Source organism: Anguilla rostrata, chromosome 8 (assembly GCF_018555375.3).
Source record: "Anguilla rostrata isolate EN2019 chromosome 8, ASM1855537v3, whole genome shotgun sequence".
Lineage (NCBI taxonomy): Eukaryota > Metazoa > Chordata > Actinopteri > Anguilliformes > Anguillidae > Anguilla > Anguilla rostrata.
This window is the reverse complement of record NC_057940.1, coordinates 35,360,526-35,381,125: the sequence shown is the minus strand read 5'-3', so window position 1 is coordinate 35,381,125 and position 20,600 is coordinate 35,360,526. Positions and strand designations below refer to the sequence as shown.

Genomic DNA, 20,600 nt, shown 5'->3' with positions numbered 1-20,600 from the left:
GGAACCCAGGGGCATTGATATGCACATAGATCATATTATAACCCCCTGCTGTCCATTCATCCTAGTTTTTCAGCGCTTTCCTTTTGGCTGCCCACAGACCATGCTTGATGAATGGCATATTGTGACAAAATATGCTCATCATTCCATCTGCACAATGCATGTGTTGTAACTGTTCTAAGGATCCCTGATGAACAAGAAAATGTGCAGAAAGGGAAGATCCTTGCCAGATTATGAAAATAAAGTTAGCATGGGGTCTGCAAGACACATCACTAAGAAAACATTTTGAAAAAACTAAACCACCAAGTTTTTTTTTTTTGTTCAAACGTCTTAATCTTTATTAAGCAAAGAACATCATAAATAAAAAAAGTGCATAGAAAATTTTAAACGGGTTTAGAAATTTGTATACAACTATGTACAGACAAAGGTTTTCTTTTTACAAGGTAAGAGCCCAGGTTTGCTGATTTTTTGCCCTAAACTTTATTCTTTGTTAAAATAAGCCTGCATTGGTACACACAGCTCTCACCACAGTACTCAGCAAGAGAGACCTTAGCGGTGAAGTCAAGTTTAACTATTTAATTGCATCCTTCATTGCACCCTCAGGCCGTTTCTGCAGGAGAGTCGAGACCGAGCAGACATCTTACATTTGAATTCTTTCTATTTTCACAAGCTACTGAGGTAGTATCCCTGTGAGAAATTGGTAGTGAGTGGAAACACAAATGAAGAATGGCCAGTTAAAACAGGAAATACAAGACAAAGCAGGTGCAAAGGCCTGGCTCAATCACTTCCTTGCAAAGAAGAAGTGGGGCTTCAAGAGCAATCGAATTGTATTTCAGTGCCCAGGTGGATGCTCACACACAACTGAAGCCCTCGTGATGTTTTCAGAGTTCAATTGTGAGAACTGCACATGCCCCAGACTTGTGCGGAGTTACGCATTTAACCAGAGTATGCATGTAACTGAAGTAAGAATTGCAAGAAGGATTCAAACTGGATCAGCTGCACACTATGCAATAAAATGGATTTATGCATTTATAAGGATTCGACTGCAAGTGAGAATGTACTTAATAGTAGGAGAAATGGAACAGGGAAGTAAGCTAGCTTCTGTTGCATTTCTCACCGTTAATGCTACAAACTCTTGATTCCTGCTGGTCTCCAAATAAAGAAAGTTTCTAATATATTTTAAAAATTCAAAAAACCTGGCTCAATACAATACCTTTGTTTCTACTATAGGATACATCACAATATATTGCTGTCTTCCCAACCCTAAGCACGACCATTTATTTTCAAGTACAGGGAAGTAAAGGAAACTAATATCAAGTATAAAGAATTAAATGAAATGGAAAATATAACCATGGTTTCACCAGAACATTATATGCATGTATGTATATATACACATAATATATATACATACATATATATATATAATATATGAAAACACACTCTTGGTATAACAAAACAAACAAACAAACAAACAAACAAAAATCCCTGGCACAACTTGCCCATTACGGAATTATCGTTTTACAATTCCATAGTTTGAACACATATGTTAAGAATGAGCTGCACTACGAAATACAGAAGCAATCTTTAACACACAACGGCATTTTCTAATGACGAACATTTAACTGTGAAGAGCTATGTACAACTGAGTAATGTGTCATAAGCTTTAAGGTGCTGAATGCTTTCTCCTCATTAAGTAGCGCATTGTGCGGCATTTTTTATTTTATTTTATTTTTTCTCTAATGCGATAGATCTTGTTGCCATCTGGTTTCAGTAACGCTCTGCCAGTGGAAAAAATGCTACCTGGTCGCTTTCAAAATTGCATTCACCCGACCCCAAAAAAACAGTCACACATACTAGCTACAGAAAACACACTATCCAAGTTGGAGTGTTCTCCCATTGGTTGAGCTGTTCGCGAGTGTCATCACTGTTTAGTCCGACTGGAATCCGGACTGGTGATTGACGCACCTGCTTCAAACTGAAAACCTAATCAGCACTGTCGAACGGGGGTGCTAGAACCACAAGGAAGCAACACGCCAAAAACATTTAGAAGAAAAAAAAAAGTATAATACATAAAATGAATCGGTAACTAAAGCCCATTTTATAAATAGCGGACTCGTTGATTATTTGCGTCTGAAAACCAAAGTAACGTTTAACCATATAAAAAAAAGCTCTGATGGGAGCTAGTCCCTTCTCATGCCTTTCTAATTGGGGGGGGGGGGTCCGCTCTCACAGCAGGATGAAAAATCCCTGACAGATAACTTGCACCGAGCAGATAATCACATTAAAACATCACGCCGATGCGTGTCACACTGGCGCGAGTACAGTGCAGGCAAAAACAAGAAGCGAAATACAAAACGACAGTCAGCCATCATTGGGTTACCACAATACATTATCAAAAGTTCTGCTTTACTTTGTGCTGCACAGACCGGAGAAAGCGCTGGGAATGGCGGGGGCCAATGGGGTGGGGGTGGCAGAACAGAAGAGGAGAAGTGGGGGGGGGGGGGGGAGGGGGGGAGTTGAAGAGATTGAACCACAGCTCAGAAACACTGGCCCGGGATGGTAGTGAAGAGAACTTGGCACTGGTTTTGCAGATGTAACCCCTGTAAAGACAAGGAAAGGAGCTAGCTTGAGGACAACTTGGATCCCCCCTTCAACTGCGGGAGCCTTCCAGAGAGAAAGAGTGAGAGAGAGAGAGAAAAGTCACACATCCAAGGATAAACCTATGCATGCCTGGAAAAGACTAACCCCAAGCACTGAGCGAGAACTAAACCTGAACCGGAATCCTCCAATTGGAGTTCATCATAATCTGTAACAAAACATTACCTTGGTTCTGTGCTGCTCTGTGGTAGGTGAGCAGTCAGTAACCCCTTTATTGTCCAGCAGTTAAACTGAAATGACTTGGAATGCAGAAGGTCAAGGTTACTGTTGCCAGAGTAAAATCGTAATGTTTAGTGTCCAGCTCAAAATCCTTCCCTTTCATCCTTTTCTCTCAGATACAGAGCTGTGACTGGTGAGCTCGAGTGAAGACATGCTCAGTGCTGCCAAAAACAAGGAGCCCTAAATGTGTGCACATCCTCTGGACATTCCAGCACCTTCTAGAACACCCGCTCTCTCTCCTCAGCAGTTTTCTTTCCAGAGTATTTTATTCTCCCATACCCCCAAGAAAAAGTCAGGATTCATTGGCCACCTTCTCAAGAGTAGCCATGGAAAACTTGTTCCCAGTTTCAAACCCCGCCCTGGGCCCCTCCCCTTCCCCCCTAGTTGAGGAAGCGTCTGCACCGACGGGCCCCACAGTTGCACATCAGCTTGCTGCTGTCATCCTCGATGGGGAACTTGTAGTCGTAAGTGAGCTCCTCGCCGCGGTATATCTTGCGCAGGGCGAAGATGACGATGTGCTTCTGGCCCTCCACGTTGATGACGCGCGAGTAGCAGTTGGGCTCGCACGAGTGGTTGATGAAGCGCGCCGCGTTGCCGTGCATGGTGGCGTCCACCACGTCGAAGTCGTCGATGCGGAACATGTAGCAGCCGATGCCCTGGGGGTACGTGGGGAAGCGTTTCGCAAGTTATGGGGGGGGGGGGACACAAGAGAGGAAGTGGTTGTCTAAGAGAATACCTAAATTGCCTGGTCACAACAGTTATTTTAAGTAGCAAAATCAATGGACACATCTCAAAGCACTTCATAAGATTAAAAAGAAAGTAACAAGTAGGGATGCGCTATATGAAAATTGTGGCCTGATATCGGTAACTGGTTAGTGTTACTCAGGATGGGAGGGATTCAGTAGGGAATACCCCACCTCCATAAATGGCGACGTCTTTGCGCAACTGGGACCTAGTCTACATGTGTTTGGCCAAGTAGTGCAGTACTCCAGCACAGCGACTGTGCAGCCCAGTGAAAAAAAGCAAAAGCTGGCTACATACTTTTTGGAGGACGTGAGCACTGGACTGGGTTCTCAAGAATGACATTTCAGATTGGGTATTCCAAACTGACAGCGTCAAAAAGATATAAAACAATCTTACTTCAGATGTGAGCACTTACTGAACTATCTAGTTAGTGAGTGTATCTAAGCAACGGTGATCCTACAGGAAGCCTCACCTTGCTGTCATAGTACTTCTCGCGTTTGTCAGTCAGCACGGCGCGAATAACCATGCCTGCGTACTCGATCACCATCTCCCCTGCGTCAATGTTCCTCTTGCAGAACAGACCACGCCCATGAATGGCAGATCTGTAACCAGAGAGATTACGGTTAATGATGGCAGATGCAGTGACAGTGTGGCTGAAACACTTTGATCGGTGTAGACTGCTGCTCCCATGCCACAGAAAACTGGCTTCCTCTCCCCACCTCCATGCTGACTGGCCATGCTGTGGTGACGGGCATCTCGACAGGGCATGATTTAAGAGAACAGTCAGATAACCTTGACCCCACTGACCTGTACACCCCTACAGCTTCTTTGGACGTCTTCTCCAGATGTCTGAAACGCATGGCCATGGGGAGCTCCAGGCTTGTGGCACGTCTGTGGGGGAGAGAGCGATAGAGAGAGACAGAATGAGAGAGATAAAGAGAGACAGAGAGAGAGGGACAGAGCGAGAGATAACTGTTTAGAGAGATTCATTAATGTATAGTAAATAAAGTTCCCTGTTCCCCGAGACACAAGCAACATTGTGTTTAAATTTGTACAAGCTGCGTTCTTTCTTATTCAGAAACATGCAATGTCAACATGACATTTTCCTCAAAGGTAACAGTCTGACCTGGTAGATTTGAGTGGGACTTCATCCTCCTCCTCGTCATACGGCCCAATGTCTGGGAGCTGCCGGTGTTGGGAGGCCAGGAAATTGAACATGTCAAAGGTGGACTTCCTGTGAAGAGAAAGATGGATGAGGAAGGGCATTAGTTTTCCTTCAAACCACAAAAACAAGATGTGGATAATGCTAAACAAGTGCAAGGGTAACTTGGCATCACTCATCTTCATGGAGACAAGATGGTGTCCACAGGAATATACTACTCACACAAAGGTCTGTAATACTGTTAAATTAAATAATGTAATAAATACAAAACTACTTAAGTTTGATTTGTTTAAACAAATTGTAAATGGATAGCAAAATCACTTTGTTTCCACTTAACAGTTTTGTCAGGAACCAGTGTTCACCTATAAACATCAATGTTAGAATATGACACCAATTCAAACCGCCCAACTCGGACATGGAAGCAGTGCATCAGTAAGCCACAGGGAGCACTCACCGCAGGTAGACCTCGGCGCGCGCGCAGCCGCTGGGGTTGACGGGCAGCTCTTCCTCCTGCTTCTTCTGGTGGTGGAAGCGGAAGCGGTGCTTCTGGCAGCGGGAGGCGCCCTGGAGCTGCTCCACCAGGAAGACCACGGCGTCGTGGAGGACCCCCAGCATGCGTGCGCCACTCGTGCCAGTGAAGGACAGCTGCTTCAGCCGGTAGCCCGCCCGCGCCTCCTGCACCCCCTCCATCACCGCTCGCCACGCCACTATGCGCCACGATGGGGCGGAGAGAAAAAGGATGATCATTTTATTGTTATTACCATCATTATTCTGAAATTACAGTTCAATTTTCAATTGTTAGATGGACATATATAGCATATAATTATTTTACCAAACAATTAAGTCACCTGTTAAGTGTACTTAACTGGACACATTTTAATCTAATAACCTTTACAGTAAGAGGCAGTGCTGAAAATGCCTGTTCAGATGGATCCAAGATGCTTCTGGAACTATCCCAAGTGAATTACCCTGCATCCCTTTCCCAGACACAAGGCCTCATAATTCATATTTACATTCAATTGCACAATCTATCGGTAACGCCAAAGACAAATGTCTTCTTATTCAGTTTGATTGCTCAGAAACATGATAAAAAAGGAGCAACAGTACTGACTGAATGCTGACTGCAAATCTCTCCACATCCAGATTTCTCTCACCCTCTATGCTGTCAGCCTCCACACTGAAGCCATCCTCACTGGTGATCTCAAAGCGCAGGTGGGGCTGGTCTCTGTTGGGCGGGGTCTCCTCCTCTAGCTCAGGTGGAGGGCTCTCATCATCAGAGCTCAGGCTGGTACCTGAGAGGAGGGGACACAGAGCAGAAGGCAAGAGTTTCCATGAGGGGCGGCTTCCACAGCTATGAGGAGACATCTCGAAGCACAGTGGCAGCAGCCCTTAAATTCCCAACAAGGATGACACACATACATGGAGCTGCATGAAGGCCTACACTTACAAGCAGAGACACGGCTACATGCTAACACAATGCAGCCGATGACAAAATCAGAGAGGGAAGAGGGCACGAAGAGACGAGACAGAACAAGAGAAAGGAGACAGGTGAAAAAGCGGTTGACCTACTTGAGAAATCGCTGTCGCTGAGGGAGCTGTGTCGAGAGCAGCCCCAGGCTGAGGGTTTCGCGTTACCTCGAGACACAGTGGACAGACGATTCCAGTGGCTAGATCTATAACACAGAGAGAAAATCATGTAAAAACAAACTAGAAATACCGCCTCGTGGTTGCATGCCTCCGCCAACCAGTAGCCAGTTTGGATATAAAATGTCATCACTTCATCATTTTATTTATTAGACATTTGTGTGAAACTTAATTAGCGTACGAATTCTTGAGTTATGGCCAAAAACGTGTTTTGTGAGGTCACAGTGACCTTGACCTTTGACCACCAAAATCTAATCAGTTCATCCTTGAGTCCAGGTGGACGTTTGTGCCAAATTTGAAGAAATTCCCTCAAGGTCTTCCGGAGATATCGCGTTCACGAGAATAGGGACGGACGGACAACCCGAAAACATAACGCCTCCGGCCATGGCTGTGCCGTCGCCGAGGCATAACAAAAGAAATCCAATTTTTCAGGCTAGCTTGAGCCAAAATTTCAGAAAGCTTTCGTTCAAGCATATTTTTGCATAATAAGCACTCACCTTGTGTTCTCAGAGTTATTGTGGTAACCTTCCTTCAGCTTGGCCAAGTCCAGTTCCTCTTTTGCAGAAGGCATTTTGATGCGAACACCCCCAAGTCTGCTGTGAAATAAAAGATAATTTAAGCTTAAAATAATCAGCTTCAAAGAGAGAGCACCAAAAAATCTACTTTTATTGCAATTCCACTCCCTCCTTCTGCCTGACCTGGTTGCCATACAGCCGGCTTTGTGTGGTTCCTCCAGACCACCAGGGGACTCCGGATCAGCAAAGTCAACTTTGGGTTTCTTGGTACTGCTGCGCCCGGGTGCCGAAGACACCCTCTTGACTCGGACCTGAGAGCGTGAAAGAGGGGTGGCGGGCTGTGATCCGAGACGCACACCAGAGGGAAGCACCACGGGACTAATGGCTTGGACTCTATTCAGAACAGGATGGATACGGAACTGGGAGGGGCTTAGGATGCTGGTCTGAACGGAGTTCTGTTGACTGGTCATGGCTTGGTTGATTATGGCTTCAGCACTACCACTGACAACAGACCAAACTGATGGGTCAGGCCTGAGGTCAGACTTGGACCTTATGTTAGCCACAGCGCCTCTCCTCCTGGGCTTCTTGTCCTCAGATGCAAGACCCTCCAGGGGCCTTGTGGTCACAACCCCTTTGTTCCTGTATGTTATAACATGAGTAGGGGTGGCAGGGTTGATGACCACATGCTGGGATGGCACCACCCTTTGGACCTGGGGCATGTTGCCTGTTGTGGCGGGTGCAATAGAGACACTGCTGCCCTGAAGAAGACTGGCGATCCTGCTGATGGAACTGAAGGATGGGCAATTGGAGGTAGGGAGTTGGAAGGTGTTGCTCTCCGGGTTCTTGGTGAAGATCTGACCTTGACTGTTGACGAGCAAGACCTGCGGGGATGCGTGTTCCATGCTGGAGCTGCCCATTTCCCGCACGGTGAGGATTGTGTGGCCTGGCAGCGTCTGGGACATGACCTGCTGTTGTGGGGCGAGCACTGGCTTAGGGCTGGAGATGTTGATGGAGATGGTTCTGGGGGCTTCCCTCTGACAGGGTGCAGAGTTGAATCCGTTAATGATAATAGGGGCTGAAGTGGGGGTACTGCTCATCTGAAATGAACGGGTGGCAATTGCAGGAGAGGATGGCAGGATCCTCACAGTCGTTGAGGAAACTGGCAGGGATACAGTTGGAGTGGGTTGCCTATAGCCTGTGGATGGCGTCACTGTGGTCTGCACACTCTGAGCCGATGGAATACTGTTCTTCACCCCAGAAGGCCGCAGAGGGTCCATCGTAGCTCGAATGTAAGTAACGGGTGTGGGATTAGGTGGGGGCACGGTCAGTTTTACAGATGGGCTGATTCTCAAAGAATCCACAGGGGCAGGGTTGGGTACGGGAATGGTGCTCATTGTGGGAGGACCTGTTGCCGCTTCCTGGTCCTTGTTCACAGGCGATAGAGCAGGTGAATCATCATCCTCCGTTCGTTCCGTAAGATAGAGAATGGTGCCATCGTCAGCGACAAAATGCCCACTGTCGGGATCGAGGAAAATCTCTCTTTGGACTTCTGTGGGCTCACTAACCATTGGGACCTCCTCTGAACCTGTGACAAGGTCAGCGTAAGCACCACTTGATGTTGGAAGGTCATCGCTTTCGCAGACTAGAAAGGTCCCGGAGACAGTTTCAGAATCTGACCCTTGCAGTAAGGAGAGCTCCCCGTGCACCGATCCCTCTGTAAAGGTTGCCTCTGTGGTGCTGGACTCAGTACCTTCTGCTGGCACAGTCTGCACTTCAAAAATAATAGTGGGCTCCTCTTGGGTTGCTGCATGTTCTACATCCCCATTTTCTAAAGATGAAATCACTTCAATCACCTGATGGTTTTCAGTGCCCACATCCATGAGACTGTTTTCAATGGGCAAAATGGCTTCTGTTGACACCTCATAGGTTTCCAGTGGTGGAACAGCACCATCTTGTTGAGAGGAATCCACTTTCAAGTATCCAAAAGACATGTTCTCTGTCTGGGCTTCTGAAGGTGATAAGGAACTAGCTTTGGTTGATGTTAAGGATTCCTCACTGTATGATGAGGCCTTCAACTGCCCCTGTGTACAGGCTGGACTTGAAGAAGGTGTGCTTGGGTGATTCAGGTCATTACCTTGATTGTCTTCTTGTGGTGCAACCTCGGGCAACTGTGTTGCCTTCCGGGTTTGGCCAGTGCTCTTTAGGTTATGAGTCCCATCATTGGTTGCTTCACTGGCATCACTTTCAGTCCCATCATCGATGCCATCCAGCTGGGGAATAGACTCTGAGGAAGGAGGGACAAGGGTCTGTTCTGGGTCCCTGGGAGCCTCAGAGGTAACGACAGTCCGAGAAAAGTCAAAGTAATTATCCATGTCCTCGTCGGAGGAGACGTTTCCCCAGTCCACCCTGGCGGACGCCATGGGTAGAGACAGGGCTTTAACAACAGCGGCCGCTTTGTCACTGTCTTCCGCATCGTCTCCAAGCCCTTCTGGGTTCACCTCCACTTCTTCCCCGCCCACCACAATCTGGGCCCCGCAGCTGCTCTCGTTCAGCAGGGTCTCACTGAACTCCAGCTTGCTGTTCAACACGGATGCCATGGCCGCATCAGAGTCCACATCAAAAGGGGCGAAAGGAAATTCTTGATCAGAGATCATATGAGTACCGTGTCCTTGGCCAGGGTCATCACAAAGCTGGGGCAGGCAGGTTCCTTCCACTGCCACCACGTCTTCAGGTTCTACTGTGGTCAGGATGTCCTGGGGCACCTCTGCTGAATCCGCCTTGCCGATTTCGAAGGGAAGTCTGGGCATGGGAAAGCTGCGGAGGGTCTGGGAGCACTGGCTGCCAGGAAGGGATGGTGGGGGGCTGCCGACTAAGCGAAGCTCAGGGGCAACGTGGGGAGCCATGACCGTACCCTTGACAGAGGGAACATTTCGACTGACACGCCCGGATGGGGGAGAGGGCTGCAGGTTTTCCGTGGCGCTGAGGGGAGAAAGCGGAGAGAGAACTGGATGGCTTTTGGAATGAAGGGACTCGCCCGAGCGGAGCGAGATGGGTTCTGACGGGATGCCTGAGAGGGGAGAGGTGACACGGCTTCGGGTGCTGACACTATGGGAGATGGGGCCGTGGCGACGTGGTCGGCGAGCCTCTTCCAGGTCCCCAATGGTCAGAATAGGGTGGGATTTAGAGGAGGCGTTCCCTGGAGGTAGGAAGAGGACACTGCTGTGAGACTTCCAAGAGTGATATTGCCCAATTAGCCTATGTGTTTGGTGCATAATGAAAAATACCCATCAAGCAACACAATTGTGAAACAGTCAAAACTTCTATTTCAGTTATAGCGGGACTGTGTCCAGTTTCAGTGGATACAGATTTACACCTGTTAACCTAACTCATGTTAAACTACTGTACAATTTACTATGCTGCTAACTAGAGTGAAATGTCACGGAAAACCCACAATACGACATCACTAGAGCTACAATGACTACCTGGGGATGGCAGAGGACGGCAAATCCCCCCTGCTGGTCTTCTGGCTTGTGGGTAGCTGGGAACTTTGGCTACAGCTCCTGTATCTGCTTTGGAGGACGAAGATGGTGTGCTAGGTGGTGCCTCAGGTGGTGGAGGATTGGGGAGAGCCATCTCAGGCTCTGGTATTTCCATTTCTGGCAGGAAAAAAAACAAACTTTTAGAATGCCAAACAAATTTTATGCATTTACTGTTATTGTTCTTTCAATGTCACACATTGAAAATGTTGCTGCAAGGGAAAATGCACATGGGCTGTTGTGCAATCAGAACTGGGATTTCCAATGAACAGTTTTGCTGCTGAGAAAAATGTTCTCTTAGACTACGGTACTGAAAGTTGTGTGCGCTTTTACCTGCATTCCCAATCTCAGTTTTGTGCAAAATATGGTCAGAAAACAATCACTTAAGACAATGTTCCAGGGAATGATCTGAAACACTGAAGGCATGGTTACTGAAGGTATTAAACCGCACATGTATGTGAAAAAGCATCTTTTACTGATTTTCTTTTAGCTGACCACATTTCATCAATTCCGTTATTATCAGTCAAGATGATTTCTCTTCTGTTGCAACAGCATCTTTATTATTCTTTTTAGTTGCTGTGACGTTTATCTGCGGACATTCTGCGAACATTCTTCTGAAATGCAACATCAAATGAAAGTGACTGAACAACTGGTCGACCTGTACGAACACTGGTCTTCATCGACTCCATTGCACAAACACCACATTTTCTTTCACAAGCAGGCAGTGTCTGACCTGTGTGGGCCCTGGGGCTGTGCACGATGGTGCGATTGTCTCCCTGATCCAGCGGCTCCTCCGCAGGCTTCTCCTGCACCGACGGGCGCACCTCCTTCACCTTGCAGGTGTACCGGCAGCGCCGACGGGGGTCCACTGTGCTCCAGTACCAACGGGAGCACCTGGGCGCAGGAGGGATGGTTTAAAAAACGGGGTAACAAAGAGATGCACCAATTCCGTAGTTACAAGATGGCTTCAAACGCTGTCACCAGCTGTTGCAAACTGAGCTACAAGGTCGAGAAATGATAAATGGGTAGAAAAAGGATCAATATCTTAAGATAGGTCACCCTGACCAAAATGCTGACTTGTGCTATCGAACATCAGAAAACAGCAGAGAAAAGAGGCAAGGGGTTGCAGTAATCAGAGCCAATAGTAATGAGCACTTCACATAACTTCTCTGACTACATGCTGAAAAGGCATTAAAATTCCATTTGACTTGAACAACTGGACAGCAAAGTTGTGAAATGACTTACTGATAGCCCACTGGGAAGAGTTTGCCCTGACTCGCCGACAGTTCAGTCAGCACTCCCAGGTTGTTAATCAACAAAGACCCTGGAGAGGGTGGGGGGAAACGTCATTGGCCTCACTTTCATGGACTTTTGCCACAAAATGAATTGCAAGTAATAAATATCAACAGAATATCTAAATATCAATTGAAAATGATACCCTAAATTAATTAAATAACCCTCACAATTATACAGCCCTTCTTGCTGACAGAAAAACACATAGGGCATAACCCCAAGGTCAGGCAACCCACCTATCATCATGTTAATAGACTCTGGCTCCAAGCCAGTCAGGAATTTCCTGCGGAGACTGATTCCCTCAAAGTCCACAAAGACCCGCCGAAGAACCTCAAACCCGTTTCCAGTGACCACCTGCGAAGAGAGAGAAAAGAAAAACAGCATTTTCAGAGTGGAATGCTTCTTAAACCAATTCCTTGTATACAATATCGACAAAACAAATATTTTTGTTGAAATTGTGCGCATATAATCTGAGTGGCTCACACATACAGGCCCATTTCAGTCACAATTCACGTCTGAAACAGGAAAAGTTGAAAGGCTTCACTCACGGAAGCATGTATATCGATAAGTGCACTGAAACACAAACTTTCACACAGAATACACTCAAAATAAATAAATGGCATACAATTTCCTCATTTAGCCAGTCATCCTTAGAAAAATTGTATTAACTTGCTTGCACATATTTGTGTCAGTGTCACAATAAATCACTGGCCATTAAATAACATGCAAGCTGAAAGTACGTTTCATACAGCATACCTTTGTTGCACTCATTCTGTTAGTGTCATTAGACATTTACTGAACTGATACAAGAAACGAGGAACAGTTCAGATTTTGAAACCAGCATCTGAAAGTATGTTCGGGTAAACATCTGAAATCTGTTTCAGCCAAAAAAACAAAAACAAAAACAAGTGTGGGTGAATGCTATGTAACAGGTCTACTGTCTCCCTGGTACATTCCCCAAGACTTGCCTTCTCAGTGATGAGGTCTCTATGTGCCTGGCAGAAGACCTTCTTGTCATCCTGGAAGACGCAGTTGCGGGCTCGGGCACACATGAAGTGGTAGTTACTCTGGCAGGAGGTAAGGCAGCAGCCCACTGTCGCCCCCGTCTGGTTACACCGCTCGCAGCGCTGAGGACAGGAGCATTAAAGAGATATGAGGGGCCAGGTGTTACGCAACAGAATTTATATTAAGCCGCAGACAGATCACTGGGTAAAAGTTTGTAGTCATCAAATGGAATGCTTGACAGGAAAAATATGTGGTGTTGGGAGCCTTTACGCATTACAAAAAATATTTAGTTGGACTACTGAGTGAAAGGTTGTTGTGTTCAAATGAGGAATGTTTCGATGGGAAAAGTGGTCTTCGTGCTGACCATGAAGCGCCCCCTGGCGACGGCACTGTGCACGTGCATCAGAGAGCCGTTATCCTCGTACACCTCTGCCGACCACAGGGAGCAGTTGACGTGCGCCCACTCGTTCTGACCCAAATACAGCAAGCGTCCCGCGTCCTGCACAGAGGGAGGAGAGGGAGGAAAGGGGGGGAGGGGGAGAATGTCAAAGAACATTCCCGTTTGATTTCGGTGCAATCAGTAATGGAAAACCCGAATCTCCATTTGACTACATCTAAATACCATCCTTGACTCATCTTAAAGCGCTGCTCAGGCTGTCCCTTTGTATTCTGTGTGCGTGTGTGAGCGTGTGCGTCCGTGTGCATCTGTGTTGTGCAAAAGAACTTTAAACAAAGATGTCCTCATGCAAACATGAGGTATTTGCACACTTAGATATGAACACTGAGAAGCATAAGGTCCGTGTGTGGGCCTAAGCAGGGAGAGAGGCTCACGTTGGGCTTGGCGTCCCCATACTTCTGGCACAGGGAACACTGCCGCTCATCTTGCTTGGCCCAGCTGGACTCCGGGTCAGCAGTGAACTGACGCCCCCTCTTTTCTGCACACAAGAACACAGGGGAGAAGATTACACTCCGAATTCCAAACACCATGGTTAAACACAGGAAATATAAAGCCCCTGGGTTCTGATGGGAACTACGAACCACCAAATCGCATACAAATGAAGTAATGCATTCAAGATGACATGCTGCAGGAACAACGGCTAAAAATAATTCATTCCCATTCCAAAAGCCCTTGCATTAAACTCAGTCAGTGGTCAGAACGCTCAGTGACAGGACATAAGAATCCTACTACCTTGGAACTTGTGGAAGCCTCCGGTGTTCCTGGGGTGCTGGCTGAGTGCTTTGTGGGTGGCGGGAGAGAGGCCCTCTGTGGGCGTGAGCTCCAGACCTCCGTAGCCCCCCTGCTGGGGGTCCCCCGGCTCAGCGACGCACGGGTCCTCTCTCTCCCTCCACTGGGCATAGAGGTGCTCAGAGGAGGGGGGCAGCACAGCGTTGGGGAGCATTCCACTAAGAGGAGGGAAGAAAAGGATTATGGGAAAATGCAGTTGTATCCATCAGTCTTCACTGCCGCAACCTCTGCTATCGATTTAGGGGAGAGCAGGGCTGCAGGCCACAGCTGACATTGGTGCAGTCAGGAATTCACATCACACCATGGGGCACATCCATGCAGTAAAACGGCACCAATACAGAACAAGCTACCAGCAGCCCAAAATAAACCATTTTAAGACAACAAATTTCAACACAAGAGAACAGAATTTTTTCTGATACGCTGACAAGATTATGTACCGCATCTGTCTGCTTACCATAATTCTGTATCGATTTCACTCGTTACCATGACAATTATCCACATATCACTGTTCAGAGTTTTGCCTCATGAGAAAGCTATTATCTACAGATGGAGGCAAAGCCGTTTAAAAAAAAAATAAAGAAATATAAATATTTATTAAGTATTTGAAGAGACAGTGAAGTTTGACATAACAACCAAAGACTTACACATTACAGAACCGACATACTACCAAACACACCACTCCATTTTTTGTAAAGGGAAAAAAAAGCAGGACCTACGGTGGAAATTCTGTGGGACTCGAGTCCCACGCTTTCAGGTCCTGGCTGTTGAACCAGCTGAACACCTCCTCCAACACCTGCGAGCAGGAGAGACAAAGATGTTCAGCAGATCCACAGAAAACCTTCCGACTCGCTCGGTCGGAGACTGCAGTCCACAGGCACTGGGATTCATCATGCCCTTGGACCCCCGTAGTGGAAAAGAGTGGCATACAGATATTCAAATGCGATTGACGGAGCAAGGCATTCTGGGAGCGAGTCTCACATTTAAGTAGTAGGATCTGGCCAGTGAGGCGGGCCTCTGGTCTTCAGGGAGAAGTTCATCAGACTCCTTTTCTAGAATCTTCGCGATCACATGGACCACGTCCTCATGGAATGATTTCTAAACGGGAGCCGGAAAGCGAGCATTTCATCAGCTACGTTTTTTTTTTTTTTTTTTTTTTTAATCGGGACAAATACAAATCTTTGGAGAAAAGCCAAGTGTCTGCAGTGAACACTGGGGAGGCCTACCAGTGATGTATAGAGGCCCTGGTCTAGCTTCCTGTCGATGATGTGGAGATCGCAGGCGGGCCGCGTGTCCACCGTGATTTCAGGATCGCTAAGCACCGCGCACTGCAAGACAGGTGACAACCCAGTGACCGCCTGTTACGCTGAATTATGCGCAAATTATGCGAATATTCAGCACTTATTCAGGGTACACGGTTGTGCGTATGTTTGTGTGCGTGTGCATGTATGTGTGTGAGTGTGTGCATTCATGTGTGTGTGTGTGCATGCATGCGTGTATGTGTGTGTATGTTGTGTGTGTGTATGTGTGCAGGCGAGTGTATGTGTGTGTGTGTGTGTGTGTGTGGCTGAATGAGTGTGACAGCGTGCGGCTGCGGGCCTCCTCACCTCGCTGCACTGGGCCAGGTCCTGGGTGAGGGTGGAGTTGAGCAGGCTGGTCAGCACCTTCTCCAGCCCTGTCCTCAGCTCCTCCTGCAGCACCTCCCTCCAGGCGCTGGGCTGGGTCCTGCTGCAGGGCATGCACGTGTACACCACGCTCTCCGGCAGGTTGGACAGGATCTCGTACAGGTCGTCTGCAGCCCGCGCGTCACACACAGCGACCCGGAACAACGAGGGACAGAGAGAAAATAAGCGTCATTCCGACTCTCCCCCGACAGGGAGGAATTGCCAACTACACAATGAGCAGAGCATGAACATTACATTACATTACAGTACAGGCATTTAGCAGACGCTCTTATCCAGAGCGACGTACAACAAGTGCATTAGTTCAAGGTGCAGAGGTGCAAAAGAAACACACTGGAGTGAAGTAAAGATCGTAGCGCCAGAAGTGACCACATAGATCAGGACTCCAACCCTGTAGAGTAACCTGTTCAGCAAACAACAATCCTACCAAGTACAAACTAGCACTGGAATCACAAGGACAAGTCTCCGCTCTACTTTCTCACTATTGGAGAGTGCATACACTCATCAGTTTGGGTCTGGGTCTGATTATCAGCAGGTCAGCTTGGCTTCAGATCTCTTTTGAAACTCAAGCCACAAAAGCAGAGAATAAGACAGAAACACAGGCATGTATCTGCCTACAGAGGCCCTGAGAGCACACAAACAGCACCGTGTCACAGGGTAGTGAAATGAGAGACAGGTCCCCACTCACCCGACAGTCCCTCACACTTGGCATGGACCCAGTGGTTGCACTGCGAGCACTGGATCATCTGACTGTCGTAGTCGTTGTCCTCGTAGCACTTGAAGCAGATGGGGCAGAAGTTACCTGCACAGAGATCCCAATCAGTGGAGACCATAAACCATGAGCGATAAAACCAGTGTTAACTGCAGTGTGTCTGTTCAGTCACAAGCAGAAGCTCTGAACTGCTCAAAACTCCCACACTGCTGTTCAATACAATCACCCTTAATCATTTCAATAAATTTAGATGCACATGTAGGTGTATGTATATAACACACCACTGCTTTCTCATTACTGCTCTCATCAGCGCACTCATGCTTACTGTTAAAGAAGGTATAAATAATGAAGAAGACAAACCACAGATAACTGCATGCATTATTTAAAAGGTAGGAGCTGAGTCATATTCTTTAAAATGCAGTTTCATCCATTCAGCTACTTGCCTCACTACGTACAAATTCTGAATCTATAAAAAATAAACATAATAAACAGTCAATAAACAGGCATTGCATAAACGGATAGGTTTTCTCCATAATGTTCATTCATGAATAAACTTGTATTGTGCACTGTACTGAGCGAGTCACACGAAGCTGATCTCCGGGGGCTCGTACCCTGGTCATGGAGCGTGCTGCAGTCGGGGCAGAGGCTCCGCTCATGGTCCCAGTCCGTATCGAAGCTCTTCCCCGGGGTCCCCTCGCACCCCTTACAGCGGATGCACGACATGCACACCTGCCGGACCAACAGACACATGAACGGCCTCGCTTCCTGCAGACTCTATACTGCAGACTGTACCTGTTATATCCTATATATATATTCAAACCGTCTTCCAACCAAATGCAATGACAATAGAACTGCGCACGCATTCACAAAAGGGAAGCCGCTTGTTTAAACATAACCTTCCTTTAAACAATCCCAAGACCTCTGCCCAATTTGGGATCTACAAACTTATGCCATCTCGTTTCACTCCATTACATTAATCACTTGCCTTAATAAGGGGTTTCTTGCGCTCATTAGAAAGGTAAGTAGTTAATATACAATAGAAAAGCATATGCAGAATGTAATAGGTTCTCAAACCTCTGAGGCCTTTATGCATGATTTACCATATTGTGAAGCATTACATATTTATATCGTGCACGCTGGTACAGTGTGGCATTTATCTGAATAATTTATGATTTGCATGTAACATTAAACATAAACAATTCAAATATCACCAGGTGGAATCTAGATTAAGAAATGTACTGAATCATATGGTGGCCGGGGCAATAAAAATCCTCAGTGATGCTACTTTAAGGAAAACGGTGGTCAGAAATTACAATTTGAATCTACACATGTATTTGGAAAGTGTATGCAAGACCTAGGTCAAGAATACTACCAATTCTTAACTTCCTAAAGCTTTTCTCTGTTCATCTTTTGCCACCTTCACACAATCCTCTGGATAAAACGTTTATTACATGCTTTTAATATCTAAAATCATACAGGATACAAAAAACAGTTTCCATAAATGTTGGCAAGTAAATACAGGTTAATATTTCATGTATTCTATAATATTTCATGTTTTCCACACCAACAACAAAAAAAAAAAAAACTTACCCAAGTAGTTTTACATTTGCTGAGTTTGGGATAGTTTGGTCCCAGACAGGCAATGTGATAGCTATTCTGGCATCTCCCACACTCCAACAGAGACTGATGTTAACAAGAGAAAAAGCAGCGCATCAGGGTAAGCAGATGAGCTACGCAAGCATGGCTCTTCTTCGGTTTCCTGTACAGATGAACGCCCATACCTTTGAGAGCTTGCTCTTGCGGCCGCACACGTGACAGAACTTGCAGCGGCGGCAGCACCAGTTCTCCTTGTTCTCCTCTAGGGGGCGCTCTCCTGGGTCCAGGCAGAACCAATGGAAGGGCTCGCAGCAGACCTGACAGTAGAGCATCTACAAAAAGGATAAAAGATTAATAAGAGAAACTGCACAGACAGTCGTGCAACATCACTACCCTACCATAATTTCGGCCAATGAAACCAAAGCGATTTAGAAACAGAAATATATCTGTGAGATATATCCCATGGTTCACTTTAACCCTGACCATCGTATTTTTGTGTTTAGCGCTCAACATTCAGCTGAAGCTCTTATCCAGAGAAACACAAGCGCAGGTTTCGGCAAAGATCAGTGCTGACTGCAAGGCTTCAGGGTCATAACCAAAATCAGTAGTCAATGCACAAAATCAGATACCATAGCAGGTTCAAGTAGGAAAATGTAGCATTATTAAGAAGCATACGGATTCTCCCATTTTTTAAAGAAGCCCGCATATTCACACTTCAGTTGCACTTCTGTTAACACCTCAGGATGGAGGAAACAACAAGGTAAAAAGCAGTAGCACTGCAGTGTTCAGTTCCCCTCGGTGTGCGGGTCATTACAGAGAAACATAAAGCGAGGAAATAAAACACTGGGCTGATATGGCAGCAGAGTGAGAACAGCTGCACTGGGTTTTGTCCGTACTGCAGTCCATGCGCCACCAGGCAATGCTGCAACCCAATCTCTTTCGGTTTAATTGCAAATACTTCACAGTGATCTGGTCAACCTTTGTATTTTCCTACACACAGGAGAAAGGGGAAAGGGGGGGTGGAAGGGGGTTTGGGAGGGACGGTACCTGGTGCTGTCCTTTGCTGGCGCAGAGCAGACAGACCTGCTGGGGGATGATGGGGGTGGAGGTGAGGATACTGAGGCCCCCCATCAGCCAGACATTTTGGAGGCTACAGTCCTCCTGAGGAACAAGGACAGAACACACACACACACTTATCAGGACTCGTCCAGTCACTAGACTTACTGCAATACTTTTTCCAGCAATACTGTTCATTAAAAAACTGGGAACTATGTCCGAGTTTATCTGATATCACCCAGAGAATACAACAGACTGGGTGAGACAATATACATATTTTACCACAAAATTTTTGCAAGTGATTAGGGAGTTAAGCATCAAAGGTGTGTAGGCATGCTATTGCTACTATTCACATTTTTCTCTTGAATCTTAAGATGAAAGGCTATAACATCCAGACAGTTTCTCTAAAAATCATGAAACTTGGCTGGGTTGCAGTACATCGCCTCTGATGAAGCCCAACATGTATCACACATAGTCACCCATAGAACATATTGGTTGGATCACACAATCATATATGGCTGCCAAATTAGGTCATGACGAAATCCATAATAATTGTATTGCGCAACAGTGACCAGTATCAGATGCTGCAATTGCTCATTTTAATTTGTTACAAGCTGTAAGGAACAGTAACAGGACTTTCCCTGACAAACCTTGAAGTCGACGCGGATCTTGTGCGACGGCTCGGACGGCTCCCTCTCCCGCTGGGTGAACCCGTTGGCCAGCGCGGCCAGGATGCTGGGAGGCGTTTGCTCCAGGGGGCTCTGGGAATCAAGGAGAAAGTGGGGATCAGTATGGGCACCGTCCCCTTTGCCCTTCTCTTCTTCGTCCTCCTCCTCCTCCTCGTCCTCTTCGTCCACCGGCAATTCCGTCTCACCACCTCCCCGCGTTTGCTCCGTCGGCGGGGCCTCCGGGGCCCGTTCTGCTGCTGGGTCGTCTGGTGGGGGCCGCGGGGGCGACTGCTCCGCGCCCAGGAGCAGCCGCTCCGCGAGCGCGAAGGCGGACCCCGTGGGGTCAGGAGGGGCGTCGGCGCGGTCCCGGTCCTGCTGTGCCTGTGTGGGGGGGGACTGCTGAAGCCAAAGCAAAAAAGCACCAGCGTTACACCACAACCGCAGCAAGCAGCCACACACACCGCACGCTTCACAGAGGGGACAGCGGCTCCCACCACCAGTCACCACCAGGAGAGGAAGAGGAGGAGGAGGGACCAGGGTTCCCACACTCAAGGCTTCCCCAGGGCCTCCCCAGGGCCTTTAGGGTCAAACTGTGAAGACTCCTGCCTCTGCTTGATCTGATAAGGCTTCAAGAATTAACAGAACTTATTTTAGATTGGAAATCCTGATTCTATAGATCAAGGAAACTGCACGGTGTGGAAAACAATGCAGATTCCATCGAATTTGCAACATTCAAAATTCATATTGTACTCTGGGACTAGGAACAGGTACATCATTGTTCAATTAAATGCACTGCACCAACTGCACAGCATTTTCAAGAGCTATGTGCAAAATCCGAGCTTTCACAAGCTTTGATTCGCCAAATTAAAA

General features: G+C 47.0%; 1 protein-coding gene across 5 annotated transcripts in view; it reads right to left on the bottom strand.

The window, feature by feature from the left end:
* Positions 1-304: 304 nt before the first annotated feature.
* LOC135261526 (histone-lysine N-methyltransferase 2A-like) overlaps positions 305-20,600 on the bottom strand; it is a 34,706-nt gene continuing 14,410 nt past the window's right edge. Inside the window, exons 11-37 of one of the 5 annotated variants that reach the window (XM_064347932.1) lie at positions 19,713-20,129; positions 19,054-19,167; positions 18,192-18,338; positions 18,001-18,093; positions 17,022-17,139; positions 16,387-16,500; positions 15,624-15,808; positions 15,243-15,344; positions 14,998-15,114; positions 14,736-14,812; positions 13,963-14,177; positions 13,605-13,708; positions 13,138-13,272; positions 12,737-12,895; positions 12,005-12,122; positions 11,721-11,799; positions 11,209-11,369; positions 10,422-10,595; positions 7,123-10,135; positions 6,922-7,020; positions 6,350-6,453; positions 5,935-6,072; positions 5,235-5,487; positions 4,745-4,852; positions 4,426-4,509; positions 4,091-4,220; positions 305-3,530 (exon numbers count right to left, since the gene is read on the bottom strand). In XM_064347932.1, the coding sequence (XP_064204002.1) occupies positions 3,255-3,530; positions 4,091-4,220; positions 4,426-4,509; positions 4,745-4,852; positions 5,235-5,487; positions 5,935-6,072; positions 6,350-6,453; positions 6,922-7,020; positions 7,123-10,135; positions 10,422-10,595; positions 11,209-11,369; positions 11,721-11,799; positions 12,005-12,122; positions 12,737-12,895; positions 13,138-13,272; positions 13,605-13,708; positions 13,963-14,177; positions 14,736-14,812; positions 14,998-15,114; positions 15,243-15,344; positions 15,624-15,808; positions 16,387-16,500; positions 17,022-17,139; positions 18,001-18,093; positions 18,192-18,338; positions 19,054-19,167; positions 19,713-20,129 (6,834 nt within the window). In that variant the 3' untranslated portion in view covers positions 305-3,254. The remainder of the gene's footprint in view (positions 3,531-4,090; positions 4,221-4,425; positions 4,510-4,744; positions 4,853-5,234; positions 5,488-5,934; positions 6,073-6,349; positions 6,454-6,921; positions 7,021-7,122; positions 10,136-10,421; positions 10,596-11,208; positions 11,370-11,720; positions 11,800-12,004; positions 12,123-12,736; positions 12,896-13,137; positions 13,273-13,604; positions 13,709-13,962; positions 14,178-14,735; positions 14,813-14,997; positions 15,115-15,242; positions 15,345-15,623; positions 15,809-16,386; positions 16,501-17,021; positions 17,140-18,000; positions 18,094-18,191; positions 18,339-19,053; positions 19,168-19,712; positions 20,130-20,600) is intronic. The other 4 variants (XM_064347934.1, XM_064347933.1, XM_064347935.1 and 1 more) reach the window with 4 other exon arrangements.